At 44.1% G+C, this 17,925-nt stretch overlaps 1 protein-coding gene across 4 annotated transcripts in view; it reads right to left on the minus strand.

The window, feature by feature from the left end:
* HK1 (hexokinase 1) overlaps positions 1–17,925 on the minus strand; it is a 126,154-nt gene that overhangs the window by 82,611 nt on the left and 25,618 nt on the right. For 2 of the 4 annotated variants that reach the window (XM_031956853.1, XM_031956850.1), the window contains one exon: positions 14,160–14,201. Coding sequence is in view for 3 of the 4 variants with exons in the window: in XM_031956850.1 (XP_031812710.1) it covers positions 14,160–14,201 (42 nt within the window). In the remaining variant the exon portion in view is untranslated. Of the gene's footprint in view, positions 1–5,859; positions 6,103–14,159; positions 14,202–15,255; positions 15,300–17,925 lie in introns of those variants that run through there. The other 2 variants (XM_031956852.1, XM_031956851.1) reach the window with 2 other exon arrangements.

A 17,925-nucleotide genomic window follows, 5' to 3' on the forward strand; every position in this document is an offset into this window, starting at 1 on the left:
TAGTTTTTTTAAGGAGAAGATAACAAATCTTTGAGGGAGGCCATCTCCAGGTTCCTTGGGATTGAAGCACAATGGTCAATTGCAGCAGTTTGGGGCTCATCACTTCCTCTCTAGAGAACTCATTCAACTTGGAGCTGCGACTCCTCGTATCTGAATAAAAATGCTCACACCACCCTCCATGTAAATATTCACAATTTCACCATGCTTGTGGAGCAAAGGAGGAAGGAATTTATTCTTGTATTTAGATGCACGGGCTTAGGTAACTGAAGTCCAAAATAGGAATGTGTGTCTTTGGATAACTGTGGAATGCTAAATGTTTTCTAACTGATCAAACCTGGCACATCTCTTTCTTAAGGTTCTGTCTTCAGTTAAGTCATACCTCAGTTTATTAATCTACAAAATGGAGATATGGAAGTAGGGGATTTGAGGACAAAAAATCCGACAGTTCTGGAGGACATAAAGTCTGCATTTTATAGTTGTTTTTTCCTTTGGCTTTTTAAGTTAGCATGCAAGAGAATATAATGCTTAAAAGGCCAAGCCCTTATCTTCCTGGGTAAGACTTTCTCTAAGCAAATAAAATAGTGCACAAACTTCTGCTTAAAGACAGACTAAGTTTGGTAGATCACAGAAGGGACCTCTCAAAGGTTATCTAGTCCAAACTCGGCATTTTACAGACAAAGAAGCTGAATGCAGGAGGGGGGCGGGAATCAATTTGTTCCAAGGTTCAAAGTAAATAAATGTCAGAGCTAGAACTTCAACTGAGGCCCTTTTCTCTACTGCCATGCTATTTTATCCACTTTATTCTCTAACTTATATTTCATAATAATAAACTCATTTCTCTAGGGCTTTAAAGTTTAAGGTCCATTCCAAGGACATTTCTCCCAATTTCACAAAGACTGGGTTTGGAGTCAGCATTATGTGAGTGACCTTGGACAAGTGTCTCCAGCTTTCTAGGCCTCAGCTTCCTTGACTATAAAGCCAGGGAATCGGACTCAGTGGCCCCTAATGTCCCTTTCCAATTCTGGATCTAAAGGTAGGCGAGTTGAGTATAATTGTCCCCATTTTGTAGTGGAAAAAACTAAGTAATTTGGTCACAGCTATACAAAGCTCTTTCCTTCCCACGTGAGGCAGCTAGTTCAAATATTATCCCTGGGTTACCCAAAAGCAAACTTAACCCAAACTTATACAGAGCTAGAGACTATATTAGAGATGATACGTCCCCTGGATATGAGCTAGTAAGAAAGTGGCCAGTAATTGTTTAAATGTTTTTTTTAAATCACAAAAAGAATCTTATGTAAAAGTATTTAGACTTTGAAACAAAAACAATCAGGAATCATCTTGAGCTTCTATGAATATTAATCACTCTTTCCCTTGCCAACCCCGCTTCACTTTGTAAAATCACAGATTTTAAATTCAACCCTGTCATGTTATAACTGAAAAAAACAGGGACCAAAAATACAACAGGTGGTGTCAAACAGGTGACAAGGCTGAGATTTTCAACTCTCTTGACAGGGTTAAGTGAGAGCCTGGGGAAAACCCTTCACTCTTCTGAGCTTCAGTTTATCTGCTCTAAAGAACTATAGAAATGGCTCACTATTATAATGAGGATCAGCCCAATGCTATACTTATAAGCGCCCTACAAAAGTTTAAACCAAGGCTCTCCAGTCTGGCTGGAGATAGAGGACTGAGACTATCCCCCCAGCCCTCACCTTGGCCCTTCTCTGCAGCAAGCAGGACCCACTGAATGATCCTGAGCGCTTTCTCCGATCCCATTGGGGTATAACCTGTCCTTCCTCTGCCAGCTCTATCCTTCAGGAGAATGAAAGCTCCTTGAAGACAGGGATTTTTTCAGCTTTGTGTTTGCACTTCGCACATAGTAGGTGCTAACAGGAAGTGGAGCGGATCCCAATAAACTACCTTCTAATCCGGAAACACTTCTAATCCCCAACACATGGGGAAATGCCTCCCACACACTCCATGGAAGTATGTGCATAGGATATGTAAATTAAAGTGCAAATAATCACAGATAAATATGGGGAGCACCCGCCTAAGTTAGATAGCAGCCCCGAGTTAAGACTAAGCAACTAAGGGAGGGACAGACCCAGCAGGATGTGGAATCAGAAAACCTGGATTCAGACCCCAACGCAGAACTTCCTCTCTATGTGACCCTGGCAAGGGGCCTAACCTCTTTCTGTCTCGTTTTCTTCATCTGTAAAATGCCCATGATGATAATAATAATTAATAAATGTTAACATTTATATATAAGTTGGTATCAGGGACTGGGCTAAGGATTTTACAATTAGGTCATTTGATACAACAGCTCGAGCAGATAGGTGCTGTTAATATCCCCATTTTACAAATGAGGAAACTGAGGTAAAGAGAGATTCATCCACTTGCCCAGAGGTCACACACTTAGTGTGTCTATATCAGAATTTGAACTCGGGTCTTCCTGATTCCTTTGATAACTGCTTATGAAAAATCAAATGAGCTAAGGCATTAGGGGCAATCTTCATTAGTGTTATTATCAGTGACCACCTCCATTTCCTTTATAGGGGTAAATGTTGGCATTCTAGACAAAGTGTGGGAGAAGCACTTTACCCTTCCCCAGGCCAGTCGTGAGCTCTCTTACTTTGTCTGTAAAATAGGGGCAGGGATGCTTAGGTAGTTTCTGAGGTCCCTCGAGGTCTGAGTGGAAGAGCCTGGCACAAAGTGGCACCTAATAAAAGTTTATTAACTAGTTGTTTTTTTTTTTTTTTTTAATTGTCAGCCTTTTCGTAAGCCTCACCAGGGAGCAAGGGAGGAGGTGAGACTGGGCTGTGTAGTGCTAGAAAGCTGGAAAGAAACATGTATTTACTAAGTAATAATGTCAGCTCCCATATTCAGAGCACTTTCAGATTGGTGAAGCATTTTACATATATCATCTCACCCTTGGGACCCAATCAAGGTCATCAGGACAAGGCCTGGGGAGGAAACTCACACTGCAGAGTGCTGGGAGCTCTCAGGACTCAGAAGGCTTCTTCTTGGGCCACACCCAGTTTAAGCTTTTGAAAAGCTGGCACAGGAGTCCTCTCTCTCCTCCTCTCTCTTCCTCCCTTCCCCTCCCTTCTCACTCTTCCCCTCTCCTCCTTCTTTCTCTTTGTCTGTTTCTGTCTGTCTTCCTGTCTCTCTTTCTGTGTGTCTGTCTCTCTGTCTTGCTCTTCCCTCTCCCTCTGTCTCTGTCTCTATTTCTATGTCTGTCTACCTTCTCTCTGTGTGTATGTCTGTCTCTATTTTGCTCTTCTCCTCTCCTTTCTTTCTCTCTTTCTCTCCCCCCTTTCTCCTTCTCTTCTCTTTCTTCCTCTACCCCAGCCCCAAACCACTTGCACAAAAGAAAGTCTTAACCTCTGGGAAATCATTCACACAACCCTCCAGCTTGAAAAGAGACTTTAAGAGCTGCCTCAGTGGCAGGACCTCATCTAAAGCATTCCTCAAAGAAAAGCCCTCTCTCCATACCCCATAGATCTCAGACCCCTGTGCGGGGACCCCCACTCAAGAAGGGAAGGGGCAGATGCCATAAATGTGAGCTTAAAGAATGACCACATGCCAAAAGGAGGCCCAGGGAGGGAAAATCATTTACCTCAGGCCCCTTTGTTAAGAGGAGATCAGCCTTTGGCTCAGTAGGCTATCAGTCTCCCACTGGTTATACCATCCCCAGGATCTGAGGTACTATATATAGTCATTGTAGACTCTATAAGCTACCGTATAAGTCGAGAATCCTATCTTGGCGCCAAGTGACCCTGGTTCCCTTCCTCTCAGGATCAAGCCAACTGAGATAACTTGTACATTGCAAACTTTAAAAACGCCTGGTCCTGGAGCTTCTTAACCCTTTTCATGCCATAGACCATCTCCAGTCTGCTGGAGTGTATGGGCCCTTTCTCAAAATAATGTTTTTAAATAAATGAAGGAAATGCTAAGTGAAAAATCAAAATGAATTTTTTTCCCTGCTCCAAATTCATAGGCTCTGTAATTTATCCACAGACTTTTGCACTGTAAAAATTAACATCCTGAGCCTCAGTTTCCCTATCTTTTAAAATGGAAGCTAGCCTAACTTCCCAAAGATGAGAACCACCCTACAGAACCAGGGGCTTTCCATAGAGTAAATGTGATTTGAAGAGCTAAGACTTGGCTGCCCATAAAAGATATTTGGTGATCCTCAGATCTCATCTCTGAAGCAAGGATATCAAAGAAGTGTTCCTTTCAAGCTTTCTACCACTAATCACTGGGTGTGGAACACCCAGGGGGAGCACGAGGACCTGAGGGCTGGATATTTCTCATTGCTGGCAAGGAAAAAAGAATTAAACCTTTCTGACTTGGCTGCTGCAAATTCCATCGGGGCAATAGGTCACCATTTCAGCCTTCTTTTCATTCAGGAAACTTAAGTATCCATCAAAAGCCTGCTTTGGCCCTCACTTCTCATTCCACAGGTCGGATCCTTCCTGTAGTAGCTGGAATAATCAGCCCTGGTGCTGCCACTCTCTAGCCGTGTGTCACCTTGGCCATGGGGTGCCATCTTTCTGGGTGGGCTGGCTCGTTACCTCTAAATTTTGCTTTCTACTTCTGCGTCCATATCTAGTCTTTTACCCAGATTCTCTCACCAGAGCCCCACGAGACATGAAGCAACAGATATGGACAACAGCCACTGAAAAAAAACAGACCATGAGTCCTCGGGAGACCTCACCCCTGTGGAGTCATTTGAAGCGAGGCCTCATCCATCACAAGGGGATGTAGCCCAGATGCTCCAGAAGGCCAGGGCCCCCTTGGATCTGCGAGGTACTTTGAACACGCATTTTATTTCAACAAGATATTGCAAATGTGAATCTGGTACCCGTAGATCATATTACATGGGTCCCGGAGGGGTGCCGCAGGACCACGTACACCAGAGGTTTGTGGGAATATATAAATACAGACACATAGTCACAGTCGCACATATGGTGAGCCCCCGCCACTAAGGCTCCCAAAGCACCCCAAAGCAACACGGATGTAAGCATCCGTATGCTTACAGAGATACAGAAACGCGGCGATGAGCTCCAGCTCTGCATCTCCAGGCCGAGATGACCACAGGATCTTATTTATTCCCATGGTTTGGGGAAAATCACAACTCTGTCTTTGTGGAGTTGGAAATCCAGCCAGACCAGAAGCTGGGAAAGATGAAGCAAGTGAGCCAATGGTGTTCTCCTCACCCCGCCCCCACCTCCAAATTACGGGATCCTGGGGAATGCCTGTAGCTGGCTCCCCCCTGCTAGTTTAATTACCAAGCCACCCAGCCAGCAGCCGCCAAGAAGAAGATGGGGGAGTGGGCCTCCGTTACCCCCGTTAAGAAACCGCGAGCCTGGGCTCTCTGCCTCGGCCTGGTACTTTCAGTCTCTGAAGGCTTTCCCGAATCCGTGCCTCCACACCCTCCCCCCCACCCCGGGCGCAAACCCAGTGGCCCAGAGGGGGCCGTTTCCGAGTACGGGAGCAGAGGCCTTGGGGATGGGAAATCTTGCTCCTCCAGAATTGGGCTGCTCGGGGGTAAAGGGGACGTCTCCATCCCGTTTTCAAGGACACTGCAGTGAGCCGCTGGGTCTCCCAGGCTATCTGGCCACGCACGGACCACCCCGGGCTCAGGTTAGAGCCTGGGGGCGGGGGGGGGGCTTCCCAGGAAAACGGGAGGGGGAGGGGGATCCGGGACTCCATGCGGCAGCAGCAGCTTTCCGAGGAAATGCGCGTAGCTCGGATCGCAGACGCCGGCCTCCCAGGAGGATGGGGCCGGGGGGGTGGGGGGAGAGGGAGGGAAGACTCGCGGGGGGCAGGGCTGTGCATCCCTGGCCCGGCACCCACCTTCTTGATCCGGTCATCTTTTAATTCCGTAAAGTAGTAGGCTAGCAGCTGCGCGGCGATCATGGTGCCGGCGAAGGCAAGCCCAGCTCTGGGGCTCGTGCGTTGCGCTGAGACGCGAGAGCCCGCCCGGGGTGCTGACTCCTCGCTGCCGCTGGGGCCGGGGACGCCGCTCCTTCCTCCTCCCTCGCAAGCGGAGAAGACGCGGACGCTCCCCCCCCTCACCTCCTTCTCTTCCACCTCCTCCACCTCCTCCTCCTCCTCCAGGGGAGGGTGACCGCACTAAGCCGGCCCACTTCCTGCTCTCCCATTGGCTGCCGGCGCCCGGCTCTTGCTGCAGCTGGGCGACCGGGCGGGGCCCGCGGGCCGGCATCCCGGTCTGGCTGCTGGAAGGGCCGAGAGAACCGGGGACTCGGGGCGGGGCGGGGTGGAGCCGGGGGCGAATGGACCCCCCCCCCCCCATCCCGGTCAGGCATCCCGGCACGGGCACGTCGCCCACGTACGGGCAGGGAGGCCTGCGAGGAAGTGCTTGGGGGGCGGAGGTGCTTGGGGGGGGGAGCCCCGCCCGCCTTCCTGCCCCAAGCCCGGGATGCTACGGCCCTGGGTGAAAGGATGGTTGGAGATGCAGCCTGGACAAAAGGGAGCCGTCCAGCTCCGAGCCCCGCTCGTCCCTCCTCCTCCCCGCTCGGGGCAGTGACGGGGTTCCCTCCGGCCCTGACGTCCCCTGAGCTGCGTTCTCACGTTCTGTGTCCTGTGCCGACATTGCGGCCGTTGCAATGTTCTGGCAAGAACGTGCCGAAATGCCCCCGTTGCAACGTTCTAGGGCCAGAGATCCCTTCCTGCACGAGCATTCCGGGCTCTAATACTATCAGGCCCTTTCCCGCACTTGCGTGCTCTGTGTCCCTCGCTACGCGCTACTCGCCGAGGCCAGTTCGAACTCTGGTCTCCGGGTCTCTGCCCTCCTCGGCAGAACGTTCCCCAAGGTCCGCCCGGCTCCCAGCACCGGAACGTGAGGAGGGCGGAGGAAAGACTGGTGGGGGAGGGGAGTGGCACACAATGCCCCAGGCGAGCCCAGACTTAAGGACCTTGGGTTAAGGCACCTGGATGCGGAGGGCGCGAGGCTGGGCTGCCAGCTAGCGGCTTCTCCATCTCGGATGATGGCTAGAAACCTAGCCGAGCATTAGCCCCGGCAGCGCTTCCCTTTGCGGCTGCAGGAAGGCGCCGGACAGCCGGGGCTGGGGTGGGGGGGAAGAGGAGAGTAGAAAAAGGGGGGGGGGGAGCAGACACCGCCCCGGCTTAAATACGTCACGATCCAGGGCGGAGGAGGAGGATGCGAGACCGCGCACCTCGAGTAGGAGCAGAGTAGCCGCCCCGCCCCGTCCAAGAGGGCGTTTTCGCACCACTAGGCCAGGGCCCGATCCGGGCCTGGAGAATGCGTCCACCTTTCTCTCGTCCCAGCCTTCAAACCAGCTTCCTCCGTCCCCAGACAGCACTTGGCGCCTAAGGCTCCCAGTCTAGCCTCACATTTGATCCCAGACTATGGGATCTGGGGGGAAAACCAAATAGAACAAACCATCATCAATCCTGCCCCGGGGGGACATTTTACTGAGACGCGGAGAGGAAGACGCTCGGGATCTTTGGTGGCCAATTATTTAATCCTTTAAACCTCAGGGGCTAAAAAATAAATCCCTGACTTCCACACTTCCACCCTTAAGTACTTTGCAAAGCCTGAAAGCGCTCCTTAAAATCTGAGCTGAATTTCTCCATTCCTCTCCCTACAGAATGTCAGCCCTGGAAGGGCATACACTTCAAGATCACCTGAATCCGGGTTAGAGAGGAGGAAACTGACGGAAAGCTGGGAAAGCGCTTGGTCAAGATCATGCTCGGTATCACGGGCAGTCTGGGAGTCTAACCCAGGTCCTATCTCCAAACCCTCACATTCAGTTATGAGATCCCCTAGGGGACTGAAAAGTACAATTTAAGAAGCTGGGCAAGTCTACCTATTATCTCATTTTATAAAAGGGGACTTGCTAAAAGGCACACAGGTGGCAAGTGGAAAGGTTAAGATCTGAATCCAGGCCTACAGGTACTTCCCTTCACTCTTTGCAGTGCAGCATGCTGAGGGGCTGTGTATAAAAGTGGTTACTTGTAATATTCTCCTACAGGTTACAGCCTCTACAGCCTTGAGCCCAGAGGTGTAGGAACTGATTTTGGCCTCTATTTAAGGAGACTGCTCGGCTCAAAATATATAATTTCTCCCTAGACTGCAATTCTCTGGGACCTCTCTGACCTTCCCCAGATGCCTGTCATCCGGATCCTTTCAGAATACTTTTGTATGCTGTCTTCCCACTTACCCTGCCCTTTCTGCTATAAGCTTTTGAGGACAGAAACTGTCTTTTAAAATTTTGTGTTGGTATAAAAAGAAATGACAATAATAGCATTAATATAGTATTTTAAGGTTTATAAAGTGTTTTTCATAGATTATCTCATCTGAGCCTCAGAACAACCCTGTCAAATAGGTGTTATTATTTATTATCCCCATTTTACAATTGAGGAAACTGAATCTGGGAATGAGTCACACAACTGAAGCAGAATTTGACCTCGGATCTTTCTGACTCCAAGCCCAGAACTCTACCCATTTCAATGTCTGTGATTCACTTTGACAAGCCAACAATGGAAAAAATGAAGGGCTCACAATGAGAAGAGGCAGTTTTGTGTCTTGAAAAAAAAGCCCTCTGAATTGGAGCTCAAAGGGCCCATATTCTAGTTATATTTGTCTTTGTCTCTTGATGCACTTAGAGGCATCAACGGAAAATAATATTCGAATTTTAACAGCTGAGTGGCAAGAACCCTGAAATATGAAGTCATAGGATCTGAATTCAAATCTTGACTGTGTTATTAAACTCCTCAATCTCAGTTTCCTCATCAATTAAATGTGGGGATTGACCTCAGTGACCTCTAAGCTCTCTCCCTTTTCTAGATCCATGAACTTGTAAACAGCTCTTTGGCTGCCTAACATTGGGCAAGTGATGTCTGTCTGGGCTTCAGTGTCCCCATTTGTAAAGTGAGGGGATTAGGGAGTTAGAACAAATGATCTCCAAATTATCCTCCAGTCCCCAAATGCCTGCTCTCTGTGTCCTCAAAGATAAGGCCATTCCCAAGCAAACTCCTCATAATCAAGGTGGCCAATGTTGAAAATTGTTAATGACCACCCCAAAAAATCTAGCCACCAACACCTTCCAAAACCAAAACAGGATCAAAACCAGTGTTAAATAGCCATCTACTGATGATCATATTTCAGTGAAGGCACAGTCTCAATGCCTAGAGGCACCTCTGGAGAAAATAACAGTCCCTCCCATGCCTTTTCCATCTTGATCCTGCCATCTCCTATTGCTAAGATCTATATGGAGGTAGGATGAGTCAGCACCAGGCCTGGAATCAGGAAGACCTGAATTCAAATCCAGATTTAGACATTTACTTGCTATGTGACTCTGGACAAGCCACTTAACCCTTTTATGTCATTTGTAAAATAGTTGGAGAAGGAAATGGCAAGCCATTCCAGTATCTTTGCCAAGGAAACCTTAAATAGGGTCATCAGAAGTTAGACATGATTGAAAAATGCCTGAACACACACATACACTCACTCTCTCTCTCTCTCTCTCTCTCACACACACACACACGAGATTTATGCAATCTTTTGCCAGCTCTTATAAGCCATAGATGTTCCCAAGAGGATCCACTTAGCATATTGAAGACCTTCTCCTTCTTTTAGTTTTTTGTGATTACCAAAAGAACCCTTGGGTATCCTCCCATCTCTTAGCAACTATCTGGTACATGACCTGGTAAACATCTTTAGGTCGCTCATCATGTGTAACTCATTATTAGCATACGATATTTCCTATGACTCACCATGCAACTTGTGGTTTCCTCTTAGGTCACCTGAAATTTTGAAATTTTTGGGGGTGTCCCATCATACGTGATCATCTCAGGAAGAATACTGGTGTTAAAAAGATGGGATCTGGTAAAAATCAGCTTGGGATGGCTAAAGGCATTCTGTGTTTTCCCAGAGGCAATCTCAATCAATCTCATCCTCATGTTCAGCTTGGGCTTCTGACCCAATCCCTTGTTAGGGTTAGTTAAGAAGCATTCTTTATCTATTTTTTTTAGCAGTTTATATGAGGCCATAACGACCACATTTCCTATAAATGATGCTTTACCAAGTTGGGGGTAGAAGTAGGAGAAGGGACCAGAAACAACCTCCTAGTCTAGCTCAATACCTTTAGTTGCTTGCCCTGTAAACAGCAATCTCATGCTAGCATTCTATTAATCCAGAAGAGACTTTCCATTGATAGGCAACAAGATTACATATGTAGTGAGTGGTTGTTGTTGTTGAAGGACCATGACTTCAGGAAGTGATACCATAATATACCAGTGAATTGGATTTGAGTAAGGGAGAACTGTGCAAGGACATCTGCCTCACTTTTCCCTCCGGAGCCATCTGGGTCCAGTGGCAAGATATAGATCAGTACGACTGAAGATGGCCCTGGATGAAATGGAAGACATTGTTCTTTTTAAGCTAGTCTTCAACAGGTCTCAGTTTGACTGAGGCAACACCCATTCTGTGATTAAGGCTAAGTAGCAACTAAGGCAAAAGAATCTCCTCTTTCATCTAATCCAAAAAAAAAAAAAAAAAAAAAACCCTAAATAAATAAGATAATAAAAAGAAATAAATGAATGAACCTGGAAGGAGAAGACCCTCAGGGTTTCTGACCAACACAGCAACGATTGTTATTAATATTCATTCTGAGTCAGGACCCAAACAATGACCAAATGCTAGACAGGAAACAATCACTGTCAGATAAACATTTTAAGAGTGATTTTCTCAGGTCCTGGAATCATATCTACAGACAATCAGAAGAATTAGGCCTGTGGCCAAAAACATCATATTCAGCAACGTTATCTATAATATTGAATGAGAAAAGATGGACATTCAAGGAACTCGGAGATTTTCAGGACTTTCTATCAACAAAACCCGAACTTAATAGAAATTTAACATATAATATCAAGGATCAATTTCAAGGAACTCAACATAGACAAATTGTTTTGTTTTTTTTTAAACATGGGCAATTCATACCATATGTTTAAGATTGACAGCAACAATAAGGTAGCTTAAAAGAAAGATTGGAGCAAAATTAAGGTAAAAACAATAATTATGTCATAAAAATGAGGTGCAGAGGAAGAATAGACATAGAGGCCTATAACCTGTTTGGGAGGGAGGTAGGATGAAAGAGGAAAAAAAAAACAAAACAAGAGAACAATTTACAGAGAAGTAAAGAAAAGATGAACACTCATGAATATAATTTCTTCTACTAATATATATATAATTTCTTGAACTTGTAATTTGTTATTATATATTTTGAATCTTCCCTAATGTTCTGCTGAGCACATGACAGTGTTCTCTTTTTTTTTAAATTTTGTCTGTATTCCTTTTTTGTTTTTTCTTATTCTGCTTTTTAAATAAAATAAAAGTTTAAAATATATAAAGAAAAATAAAGTTTTTTAAAGAGTGATTTTCAGTCTCATGATAATAGCTTGCACCAAGCTCAGATTCTCTATATCTTACTAACTATTTTTTCCTGCAAAATGTTTCTTATCTCAGCCCCATCTTCTCCATTCTCACTTTATATAAATTGTGCCCCAATACTAGGATCAGCTCCTTCTCTTCTCAGTTCTCCTTCTTATAATCCCTAGCTTCCTTCCCTCCCAAATAGCTGTGTTCCTACTGGCTTCAATTGGGTTTCAAATGGTTAATATGCTTATCTATTTCCAGATTGCATCACCACCCTCTCTCACTCAATAAAATGTAAACTCTTTGAAGGGAGAACTATTTCTTTGTGTATATCCTTCATTTCTAGATCAGTATCTTACACTCAATAAGGAGACAAGAGTGTTTCCAGCCCTTTTTGATCCCTGTACTTTGAGGCTCTCTGTAGAACCTTCCCATATGCACTATTCAATGTGAAAGGAAATAAATGCAGAATTCATTATGAATCTGTACTTAAGAAGCAAGGTGGATTGATTTCAATAGTATGCCATAGTTATTTAGTAAATATTCCCTGCACACCTCATCCCTACAGAAGGATATGTCACCCAGTTGGTGGATTCTTGCAATAGACAATTGGAAATCCTACTTCTCCACCCCAGCCCCATTCTCCAAATCAGAACTCATCTCTCATAGGGCCATTTTGGCTGTTAAAGCCACTTCCCCATCATGCCAAGCTCATTCTCTGTTTTCTCATATTCATTAAATGTTTCCTCTCATCTGTGTCTATTAAATCTTCACTATCCTTCTAAGTCCATCTCCAGGAGCAGCTCCCCCCAGGAAACCCTATCCACATTTAGAGGTATTATATAATTTAGCAATTTATACTAATTATACTTTTCACTGTCATCATCTTAGTCTTATCTCTTCTTGAACGAAGATCCTGGGGGCCTGAGATAATGTCTTATACTTAGATATAATAACACCTATTTTTATGTTTCTTTAAGCTTTACCCAACACTAAACTGTTCACTCAAAGGAAAGTAATACAATTATTATTTATTCCCATTGTGACTTGCCCATTTAAGTGAGCATCAGAATCAGAATTTGGATTCAGGTATTTCCTGATCCCAAGACCAATGCACTTTCCAGTAATATTCTATTGCCTCCTTTCTATAACCCAAAGTGCCTAGTACACTGTTGCACTTCAGTATTTATGGATTGTTCCTTCTCAAAGGTTTCCATTAAAACAGAAAATCTGATTCTATACTATAGAACTATGACTATATCTCTTCATCCAGGATCAGCTTTCATCCAGTGCATCCCCAGCAGAAGTAAACAAAGTTGCAAACACTGTGAGAATGCAAGGGTGGCTTCTGAGGCGATCAAGTGAGCATAGGCATAAAAGAAAAATGAAAAAAAAGGAATTTTGATTCTATTCTATCCTGTCTGACCACTACCTGTCTTAGGCAAGAGAAAAAGGAGTTTTTAAAGTTAAAACAGTGTTATTTCATCTTCCAATCTTAAGACAATGCTGATATTCCCTATATCTCTGGGTCTTTGCAGAAATGATTGAGTCCTCCATCCCACCTGAGCAATAACAAAGATGGTTCTTGATCTTTCAAGATCAACCACTCATAAATGTGTCACCTCCATATTAATAAACTCTAAACTTATCTGATTACAGTCCATTGGTTTTCCATCTCCCTACCATATAATCCTAAACCTTATTCTTCATCCATACGGTGATCTTCAATCCCTTGACCCCAGTTTTCTCTCAGATATCATCTTTGCACTAGTCACACTCTTTCCCTTTTCTCATCTTAACCCCTCAGTGACCCAGTTCAACTCTTTATTGTCCTTTTCTCTTAAAACTCTTGCCCTCTGATCACATGGCCTATTGCATGCTGCCAAACCAACGCCTAGGACCACTCCCACCATCTGCTGCCTTCATGTGCAGCTGAATTAAGGTGGAAAAAATTAAGCAAACATTCTGATTCTGGCTCCACATTTATATTATGTACAAATTTATATTATATAACCTCAACTGGGCCCTCACTGCTGCTAGGCAATCCTTCTACACCTCCCTTGGTAACTCCCTATCCCATTCACCATAGCTGTTTTTTCTCCATGTGCATTTCCCAGCAGAAGTCTATCCCTTTGAACTAGATGGAGAAAGATATTTCCCCTCATTTCTTGTGTCAACCAATCTTTGTTATTGCTCCCCTTATTACACTCTCCACTCAAGTCAATCTAGCCTGCTGATTACTTGCCATACATTATGTCCTTTTTCCATCTCTGGGTCTTTAAGAAATGATTCCTCCCTTCCCCTATAATTAGAATGTTCTTTTTCTTGGTCTCTTATTATTCCTAACTTTCTTCAAAGCATTTCTACAAGAAGCCTTTTCAAATCTCTTACCTGTGACTTTGTATATATTTTGTATTTACTTTTCTGATGATATATTGTATCCCCTCAATAGGAGATAAATTCTTTGAAAATAGAGACTTTTTTCCTTTTGCTTTGTATCCCCAGTATCTTGATGCTGGATGGATTGAATTCATCCTCTGGAAGATTACTGCAGTTTGGACTTTGTTATGGACTCCTATCTATCAGTCCAAAGCAAGGGACAACAGAAGCAAAGAAAGGATACTTTAAAAAATCTTACCTTTTCATAGTAGTAGGAAGGATGAAGGAGAACAGAAAATCAAAACAAACTTTACTAAGCAGAAGAATAAAAAAAAAATACACTTGAAGTTCTTACCTTAGTGCCATTCAAGGGAGGATTAATTATTGGCTCACAGTCCTTTAACATTGAAGAAAAACAAGACAAGACAGAAAGTAAAATAAACTTTATTAAGCAAATTTGGATAGATGCATTGACAATTCAGCCACCGTTAAGTCTATCAGATTCTTTCGAAGAAAGCAAATGGGCATATGGAAGGGTAGGAACCGGTTTTGATTTGGGGCTAAAAGCTTTACATTCAGTGGCTCTAAAGAAGGAAAGGTCAAAAACTCCCCCTGAAAATAGCAGAGGTTTGACCATTGCTGAACAATCAGACTTTCCTATGTCTTTGTACTGGCAGGGGACATTTTAGCTCAGGATTTCTCCAACTTGGGGCCTATAGGTCATAGAAAACCTGTGAGAGAATTTTGGAGAAACACATAAAGAGCTTCCAGGGACATTAGCTATTATATTAAATCCACTCTTTTAAAAAAAAAGTATTTCTTCTGAATTTTACACATCCCAAATCAAATAAGCATTTTAATACCTCACATAGAACAGGAAAAGATTGTAAGTAAAACTACGAATTTCTATCATATAGTGCCTATTTTCCTGTTTAGCTAAAACAGAGGAATGTCCAAATTGGTAGTTTCCCCGCTTTGCTTGTCAATTAGACTGTAAGATTCTTGAGGGCAGAATCCACTCATTTTTTTAAGAGAAGGAAACTCAGAGATTCAGTAATTTGCCCAGGCAGAACTTTCTATTTAAATCTGGAAAGGAATCTAAGAAACTGTCTAGTCAAATGTCTCCCTATACACCAGATGCTCAGAGGCCCAGGGTCCAAGATCCCATGTAATAAGGGTCAGAGCCATTGTTCAGCATCAAAGTAGACAAGATGGTTGCCTCTTAGAGGAGATGGACCAAAGTGGGGAAGTAGAGTAGGGGACAGATGGGGTGATATTACGACTTCTGATTATCTCAGATATAATTCACTTAACTCTAGAGCTTATTGTGCTGGAAGAATTCCACTTTAAGCCCTCCCTCTCACCCCACTGCCATCAGAAAGAGTGAATAAGCTGAAGAAAGCCACTGTAGAAATTTAGCCTTCATAATATTAATAGGAAACAAAACCTACTTCAGTCATTTTAGGGATACAGGAACATGTCAGAAGCTAGGTTTCTAGTCCAGAATTCTCATTGTCTTCCAAGTTCTTATTGTCAGAAGGAAGACTATGCGAGGGATAACCATGGGGATTCTGGTGACTCAGAAAGGTCAAAGGGTTCTAGAACCATCAAGCCAGAGGAGGCAGGGATTCTAAAAATCATCTACTTCAATTAATTCATTTTACATAGAAGGAAACTGAACCTCATCCAGTGAAGGGACTGCCAGTGGTGCACAGTCCATAAATGTGGGATCTGAACCTCTGGCTGCCCTACAAGCTAACCACTAGACAACACTGCTTCCTCAAAGTTCACAGGGTTAAAGGATGGAAATCTCCCTCATTTTACAAAAGAGGACATTTAAGTCCAGAGGTTAAATGACCAGCCAGAGTTCTTACAGATAGTGAGTGGGAGTCTGGGATTTGAATTTCAGCTCGGGAGTCTCCAACTCCATTTCTTTCCATGACATTCTATTGCCAGTTTGAATTACTACTACATTCATTTTCATTCAGTCCCTTGTATTCACATCACTAATAAGCCAGAAGCAGTTCAGTCAGGTCATCAAAAAGCCACTTAAAGGAAATAGATTTTAACCTTCTGTCCTCCTTCTCCCCCATCTTAAGGATTAAACTAATTGTTTGATGAGCCTAGAGGGGTTAGAAAAGGGAAGATGATTTCATATGATCTGGGGAAATTTTACAGATTTTTGTCACGCCTGGAAGATGTTCTGGGATCAAACATGATCAAATTCAGGCAGTGGTGGGATGATGGAGTTCAATACTGGGAAGCAACTTAGGGATCATCTAAGGCAACCCTTTCATTTACACAAGAGAAAACTGAAGTCTAAAGAAGGTAAGGGACTGGCCCCCAATGACATGGATATGATCGTGTAGGCAGTGGTGGGATGATGGAGTTTAAAACGGGGAAGACTCTTAAGGATCATCTAAGGTGACCCCTTCATTTGCACAAGAGGAAACAGAAGGTCCAAAGAAGGTAAAGGATGGACCCCAAGTAACATGGGAAGAGATCATATATTTTGAGCTTTGAAAAGAGCTGGGCGATCTTCTCATTCAAGTTGCTCAATTTATACATAAAGCACTAGTATGATTTGAATTAGAATCTAAACCCAGATTTTCTGACAGCAGATTCTGCAATCAGCAGATTTAGGAAGGGGTAAGACTGTCACAGGCTAGAAGGAACCTGAGGATAGAGTGATGGGCCGGAGAACACTTAGATAAGGAGAGGTTGACTGGGGGACTCACTATATTCAGCTGTGACTATGGATGGAGAGATGAAGAACCCAAATGAATGACCGAGTGAATGGAAAGCATTTATCAAGCGCTTACTATGTATATTGGAAAGGAATAACTAAAAAGGGGGAACAGCTGAGCCCTCCAGTAGTTTAAACTGGGAAATCACACAGGAATTATCACACAGAGGGAGAATGAAACAATAGAGTAGTCCATTAATAAACCTTTGCCAGAGGCCACAGTAGGGTCTGATTTGATTATAATTTTCTGAGATGGAAATGGAAGGAGGTGAACAGAAGGGTACTTGTAAGGTTGCACAGCCCCAAATAGCAAGGGTGAAGAAGGGGCTATCTGGTCCCAGAAAGGAGTTGGCTAAAGGACCCAGCTGGCTCCCAAGGCTGTGGAAGTTAAGTTTGGAGGGTAGCTGAAGCAACAACGGGAACAAGGGTGGCAAGGAAGAAAATGGTCAGCCCCTATGACTGAATCCCCACAAACACCAAAGTCATTCTGGAAATGATACATCTATAACCCTTGGGAATAGGAAGGGGGAAGTAAAGTGTTGAGACTCTCTTTATAAAGCGAAAAATTAATTCCCAGAAAGAGATTAGAGATAACTATCAGGTATAAAGCTAGATGGTGTCAAAGCCAGGGAAACAATTCATTCCAATGACCTTTGGGTGAGCTCCCATACATGACAGCCCGTGTTCCCAAGGGAACACGATCTCGGCTTTTTATCCTAAGCTACCTAGTGGTCTTAATCATCTGTCCATAGAGAGGCCCCTAGCATGTCATGGCAGACACAATGCTGGCCTTGGATCCAGCAGGACTGGTTCGTGATGGCTGTGTCATCCTGGGTAAGCTGTTTAATCTCTCTGTGTTCTAGGAAACTCTGTTCTGAGTTGCAGAGAGGGAGCCCACCCTTTGCTGGGAGAAGGGGCTGTTTATAACAGTGAAATCACAGATAGTCACCTTTCCCTTTCATTTCATCAATGTGTTTTCTTAATTAAATAGTAAGCTCCTTGAAGGCAAGGACTCTAATAATGAGCTCCTATTTATTAAAAAAAAGAAAAAAAAGGAATTAAAGGTTTGCAAAGCACTTTTGCCAAGTAGAAAGGTCGGGTATTATTGTCCCCATTTTACAGAATAGGAAATAGTTAGGTAACTTACTGGGAGTCATGTGGCTTATGAGCTGTCCAGCCAGAATTTGAACACAGGTGTCTCCATTCAAGATCCAGGGCTTTCCCCAAGCCACGTCCTCCCTTACGCATCTCTATCAGAGAAGGACGTTGCGAACTACTCCAGTTCAAACACAAGGACGAGGGTGAGAAAAATGGAATCAAGAAATAAGGCAGCTATCACACCTAACATGAACGATAGGTGGTGCCACAGTGCACA

This window comes from Sarcophilus harrisii, chromosome 2 (genome assembly GCF_902635505.1).
Source record: "Sarcophilus harrisii chromosome 2, mSarHar1.11, whole genome shotgun sequence".
NCBI classification, from domain to species: Eukaryota; Metazoa; Chordata; class Mammalia; order Dasyuromorphia; family Dasyuridae; genus Sarcophilus; species Sarcophilus harrisii.